The 7,040-nt window shown below is 37.3% G+C and overlaps 1 protein-coding gene across 12 annotated transcripts in view; it reads right to left on the bottom strand.

Moving 5' to 3' along the window:
- Positions 1–1,981: 1,981 nt before the first annotated feature.
- The window catches only part of B3GALT1 (beta-1,3-galactosyltransferase 1), a 212,259-nt gene continuing 207,200 nt past the window's right edge, over positions 1,982–7,040 (bottom strand). For all 12 annotated transcript variants that reach the window (XM_054830419.1, XM_054830421.1, XM_054830417.1 and 9 more), the window contains one exon: positions 1,982–6,834. In XM_054830419.1, the coding sequence (XP_054686394.1) occupies positions 5,625–6,605 (981 nt within the window). In that variant the 5' untranslated portion in view covers positions 6,606–6,834 and the 3' untranslated portion in view covers positions 1,982–5,624. The remainder of the gene's footprint in view (positions 6,835–7,040) is intronic.

The following is a 7,040-nucleotide window of genomic DNA, read 5'->3' as shown; positions in this document are numbered from 1 at the left end:
TAGGGATTGGAATTATTCTTGATAGTCTTGACTTGGCTGCAGATATGGTAGGTGTTATCCAGCACACCTCAAGTTTGGGATATTTGCTTCCTTCAGATAAAAGCTGTCTGCATTATACAACCATTGCACATAATTCTGCACAGCTTGATATGTAACACTGCCTTTGCAGAGTTAAATGCTCAAGGATAAATATTGCATGACGAATAAATCGCCTCTTGCTCTCCTTAGCTCTTTTGGGTGAAGCAGAGATATGGAGTTGGCTAATGCACAGACCTAGCAGAAAAATGGATCTTTTTTCCTGTGTTAGGCATGTCATCAGAGGAGATACTTGAGACAACTCTATTACAGGTGCAGTTGAATCAATAAGGCATATTCTTTTTTTTTTTTTCCCCTAGATGACTTCTCTTCTTCCATTTCATAAATTCCTACTTTTAACAAGAGAAAAGTAAGCTGATATTATTCAGTACAATGGTTCATGTCATACAGATCTCCTTTACTGGCACATTGCTGCTTGAATAGGCCAGCTTCAGCAGTATTAAGAAGGTTTTTTTACATATTGGTCTCACTTAGGGCAGTGCAAATTTCTTTGGAAATCTATGACAATCAATTAAGTAAAAGAGAAAATAGAATGCTTGTAATTAAGATAATCAAGCTACATGGAATCCACCCTACTAGTGCTAATATCTATATATCTCTAAGCTGTATATTAATTAAACACCATGTAAGTGTTGCAATTAGACTCAGGCTGCTGTGGTGAAAATGAGAGAAAAATGAAAATGATTGGAGGGGTTTTTAATGTATGTGAAACTCTGAGTTTTAAAGCATCTCGTGATTTGTAAGATTGCTGTGCTGCTGCAGACTCTCCTGTGATGCCTGAGGACTCTGTAGCGGGCTTCAGCTGCTTCTGAAACAGGTGACCCAAAGAAAATACACTTTGGTTTCCAACAGCTATATTTCTTCTCAGGGGTGTGTGTTATTTTCCCATAAATTTTGTGAATGATTTTGGGTTACTGAGCTCTGACACCAGTGGTCAAAGAGGTTAGATGTTTCATTTGACATAGGAAACTGCAAACAGGAGAATGGAGAGAGAGAAATTATTCTGACTAGTGCTTACAATAAAAGGGCCTCTGTCCTGCTTTTGTTGTTTTCTTTTGTGTTTTTAATGTGAAGTCTCTAAGGTCTCCCAGGCTTTCCTACTGGATAAAAGAACATCTTAATATATTTTTATTGGGAGGTGAACATTACATAAGACTAATTAGATAATCTGGGTGTATTCAGATTGTGCTCCTTCATTTCTTTCCTGGTGCTTTTGGAGGGCTTGGGAAGCAAAAGGTTCTGTCAGGGTGAGCGCGTGGCTCTAGGAGGCCAGGGAAGGACCCCTTCCCTCAGGGTGGGTACCCTCCCGGCAGTCACGCAGCAACTTCAAAGTGGGTTTAGTGTGTCTTTCTGAGATGTGGGGTTTGGGACGTTTGCGCTTTCTCTTTTTCTCCTGTGTGTAGCATTTGGTGGCCGCAAGCATACACATTAAGGTACCATGGAGGTAGTGGAAGAATCATGTTGCAGGGCCAACGGAGTCAGCCAGCTTCACCACCTTTATAATTGCCAAACTTCAGTTTCATTAGCTGGGGATGCCAAAGCAGCTGAATAGGGCAAAACAAATGATGAATCCATCTGCTAATTTGGCAGATATTGCCGTGGCTATTTTAAGATTAAGTCTTTGGAGTCAAATGAAGTAGTACACCTGATCAGTGTGGGCATCAGCTTGATGAAGCTGTTGCACAAATAATAAATAAAAGTAATATTTTAGTTGTGTGTTTTCCAATTATTTTTTTAAAAGCTGCTTTTGCAGCACAATATTCTTCCTTATTACAAATGAGTGTATTCACTGGTATTGTGTTTTCAGGTAATACCACTTACATTTCTAGAAAGAAGCCAAGGAGAAAACTGTAAAGGACACCTTCAATTTTTCATTGGACTTTGTTCTTAATTTTTTTTATTATTTCACATTGATACAAAAAAATAGTATCTTGATTAGCAGCTTTGCTGGCAATCCCACAAAACTGTAAATAATACTTTAATCTAAAAGAATGCACTCCTACAGACACTATAGATAAAACAATATATACAATTTAGACAAATAAATACATAAGTACAGCCAGTCATATATAATGATACACCTAAAGTTCGGTTACTGTTGACAAGCTTTTCTAGTTAATTACGCTCTTCATTTACAAATTGCCATTGCCATCTACATTATAAAGACCAAAAAATCCCAATAAAGAATCAAAATTGATACTTAACATTATTATTAGGAAAGATGGAAAATGAATCTTGAGACTTTCGTTTAAATACTCTCACGGTTTTAGCAAAAAAATGTTTTTGTGAAAAACTCCTCCTAAAGCGAGGCATTTCCCCCTAGCTTCTTTGCTCAATGTGCTTTGTTTGTGTATGTTTTGGAATCAAAATGTGATTATAGCCACACCTTTGAAGTGACTAGAAGCCAGCATGTCTTAACCAAGTTGTCATTTGTCCCAGGTCTAGTGAAACAAAATGACATTTAAGTAATATAAATATTTCTTTTGATTAAAGGAAGCCCAGTGCAAACACTTGTTTGTTAACAGTACCCCATGTGGCACAAATACTGCTGGGTGGAAGGGACAGTAAGCTGTCCCTGCGCGTAGATGTATTGCTCCCTTTCTAGCTCCAGGTTGCAATACTGCAATTTCTGAGCAAAGAGAAAATAATACATCTGTTACGTAAGTTAACAAGCTAGTCAAGTCTAGTATCAGAAAATTAATAGAAGTAGAAAAATTAGGCTTTTGTTGTGTTCTTTTAAATTCACTTGACAATAAAAGAAAAAAAAATCTTGTACATTCAAAAGTTAGGGCACACATGCTTAAGGCTCTTGAAACACTGGACAAATATAATGCCTAACTCAGCTCCATGCATAACAGAATACTACGTAGCAAGCAGACTCTACACATATATACAGCTGAATACAGAAGAAAATGCCTTAGAAATATGTACATCAGTTCCAAGATGAACATTTACATTTCTGTTGAACATCTATCTATTTATAAGTGGCAGGAAATACATTTTTTTCAGATACTGTTTTCAAGATGTACCTTCCAATCATTAATGCAGTCTATTTGTACTAGGAGAAATTCAAGGCTACCATGCTACTTGAGCCCTGAGATATCTGGATTGGGAGCCCTGCTGTCCTCTTGGTTACTAACCAAAGGCTGCAGAAGCATCAGCAGGAGAAGTAAGGCCACCAAATCCATTTGATTGTGTGGATTCAGAAACCCCAAATTACTGCACGGTGCAGGGGGATAGCAGAAGTGATTGCAGCGCGTGGGTTGAAATTATTATAAAGTGTGTTCCCGGTAGGACGGTGTCCATGCTGTCTGATTTACCCAAGGGCTGGGGATGAATTCCACCTTCATTTCCCTTCCTAAACCACATATTCTGGGGCTTAGGTAATGAAAGATGAACTTCACCCAATCAGTGTGTGTGTGTTATATATTCATCTATGCAATTAGTTGGACCTTGTTTAGCTAGAGTTCTGAGTTTGTCAGGAAGCAAGAGCAACTTTAACAAGGACTAGGTCAACTAGGGAAGGATAAATCTTAATTATGCTGTAAGAGATTCAGTATTTTTATATAAAATTACCAATTTTCATTTATGAAGGATGCGCAAGTTCCTGTTGATTAGCAGTAACTGCTGGTCTATCTGTTGTGTAGTTTTACATTTTGATCTGAAGTAGATTTGTTTGAGATGCCTACTACTGCCTGTGGCTTGAAGGCCAGGTACGGTTCACCTTGTTTACAAGTAGTTCCTTTCAAAACAATGTAGTGCTGCATCTGTGAATAAGACTAACAATTTGTCATGAAACGGCAAAACTTTTGGGGTAGCATCTTTGTTCCTCTGTTACTGTTGTTGTAAAGTGCTATGTACACCTATGGCAAAATCGGGTCAGAGTTTTCCTCTAAATTCTTGCTCAGTTGATTTCTGACAACTTTATAGACATCCTGAATTACATACAGACTTAACAGTTTTTCATATGTTACATATAACACCAGCTGAAATGAAATGAATTTGTGCTGTGGATGGTGTGAGTAATCTATGCTAATACTATATTTGGTGAGTTTTGTATCTTTGTAACTTGTCTGTGAATTCTTCGTTCCAAGTTGTTAGCTGAGCAATGTCATATTTTAGCTCTTTGCTAGAAGGTAGTGCTGCATAGAGATGGCCTGAATTTATTGGAGAATTTTCCAGGAAATAATTTTCATGACATTTCATTAGCATTCATATTCAAAACACATAAGCACAGCATTAAGCTTGAATAAAACATTGTGTGTGATTTCTGTCGCATGCTCTGGGGGTCTCTTGAACGGGACCTCAGTGAGTATTGGCTCTGTGATGAGTACTCTGGGAGCTGCAGATTTTTAACAGAGGCTATAGCTTGTTTTTCTTTAATAGGTGATTCTTAAAAGCCCTCTATTTTGCTGTGAAAGTTGTATACAACTGTTGTGTACTCTGCCCAATCAACAGAAAATTGATTGCATTCTTTATTGGACAATATTCTACTTTTCTACACCATGAAAAATCTGCTAGAATCTCATTCACATATGTACGTAGCAAAAAGTAGAGCTTACCCTTAAAAAGCTGCTTCTGCGTTACTTTTTTTTAGGTAAATAGTGTGCTGACATTGAAGAAATATGCTGCTTATTGACACTTTTATCATTCAATGTAATTATATATTGCTGTGCAAGACACTTATTGGAGAGATCCACTGATACTGAGAAACATTGCACTTGCTTTGAAATTAAGTTAAAAGATATTCATACTTTTATCATTAACTTTTAAGATAGCTTTTCATGCATCTCTCCTGTGTTATTTCACCTATAGATTCTACTTCATTTTGAAATTGTATTAGATCTTTTAGGGGCTACTTTAGGTAGTGGAAAGAAATGGGGTATCTTCTGAAATAATCTAAAGGAATACCATTTGGTGGATAAAAATATACTTCTGTGTGTGGGTTTGTTTCTAAGGCCTATGAGACTTCAATGTTCTTACCTGTCTAAATTCTGCTATTATACCATTGGTAAGCTGTTTGGGAATTGCACACATTGTACTATAAAATATACATGTCAAGATAGGTGTATAAGGTCAGTGCAAATGTATACCGCTCAATTTATTAACAAACCTCTAAATAGAGATGGTTGTAGGGTGTCAAAAAAGGCATAAAAGCATATTTGTAATTCTTCATTTCTTAGGGCCTGAGTCTTATCTCAGAGGCTGGGGCATGAACTGTTAAGCAGCTCAAGATAGTTTATTATTGTCCTTTTACATACAGATGCAGGAGCTGATATGCGTGATAGAGGATAATATACAAAATCTGAGATTTGACTCTAGATCCTTTCGGTTGGTGTAATGTCCTTATGAAAAGAGCCTGAAGTCTGTAAACCAGTAGTCAAAATGAGAATGAAAAATCAGTCATTAAAAATCCTTTCACAGTTAATATCCCACAGTTTAACCTGTAAATCAGCAGATCACTTTGTCAAAAAATAACCACACTAAATCAAAATTTTAAAAAAAAGGTATTTACATCTGTAAAAATCTTAACATCTAAGATGTTTCTTGCTGGACATGTCATTCCAAATTCTGTGCATTTCTTCTGGTGTTATCTGGTGCACTGTGATCACCCTGCGGTACCTGCACAAGCTGTAAGCCATTTTCCAGTGATTGAAGCCGCTGTTTTGGAAGGGGTGAATGCCCAGCTTCCGAAGACAAAGTCCAACGTACACGTCTTCAAGATGAAGAAGTCTGGTATGAAGGGAAGTTTTGTATATCAGTTCCGCTACGTCAGCTGAAAATATGTAGCCGGTGCCTGAACAGAAGGGTGGATAATTGCTGTCAGGATACAAATCTCTCGGCATGTACCACTTGCTGCGAACATCTCGTATTGGTCCTCCGTTTATAACATAACCTGTGAAGTACCTTCTCCTTGGCTTGGTGTTAGGTTTGAGCAGCTTATAAATAAGATTATCCATATTTACAAAAATATCACTGTCTGTCTTCATGACATACTTTGCTTTTGAACAAAATGTTGCTACCCACCGCATCCCCATCAATGTTTTCAGAGTGAGGTTATGATAGGAGTCGATAAAATCCTCCACAATAATGTCATGAAAAATTTGGCTTTCTTGCTCTACCATTTGATTTAATACAGGATCTGCATTTTTTCCAAGAAGAAATAGCGTGGCGATTTTAATTCCTTTAAAGTTGTTTTCGTCTCCCCACGTTTCTCGAATGGCTTGCCTTGCATCAAACTCTTTGTGAGTTGTGCTGATAAGAATGACCAAGAAAGGGATGCTCTTCTCACATTTGTTGGGTTCATTGATAAGAAAGTCAAAGGAATGTGGATTTATAGGTCGAGTTCTTATGTTGCCAAAGGAAACATTTTTTCTGGCTATAGATATGCTACTGAGCTGTCTGTGGCCAGTGTAGGAAGAAGTAGGGCGAGTTATACTTAAGTACCAGAGAGCACTTGCCCAACAAACTACTGTCAAAACATATAAGCATGAGACCTTTGAAGCCATTGTTCCTCTAGCTCTTCTATTCCGTATGATGAATAAATAGCCTTCGTACCATGAGTGCACCTATGTCCCAGAAAGGCAGCATATTATTAATGAAACCTGAAAGTTCGATATAGAAAAGTAACTCTGTAATCATTCATGGATCTCAGATAGGAGCTATTAACCCTGGTGATACTCAGCTTTTCTTCTTTTACTAGCAGTGGCTTCCATTTCTTGGAATTTTCTGTTATTTCTGAAAAACATGAAGAAAAATTTTCCATTGCTAGATCATAAAAGCCTAGGGCAAGTAAAATTAGCTTAAATATGACTGGCCATTAATAAGCTAAGTGTCTTAATGCATTTTTTGGATATGTGGGTGGTTGTTTTTTTCTCATGAAGTACCACAATGCAAGATAGTGTACTAGAATATAGCAGTGTAACTGAAGTAATGCTTTTATG

Source organism: Grus americana, chromosome 6 (genome assembly GCF_028858705.1).
Source record: "Grus americana isolate bGruAme1 chromosome 6, bGruAme1.mat, whole genome shotgun sequence".
Lineage (NCBI taxonomy): Eukaryota > Metazoa > Chordata > Aves > Gruiformes > Gruidae > Grus > Grus americana.
This window is presented reverse-complemented; position numbering and strand designations above follow the sequence as displayed.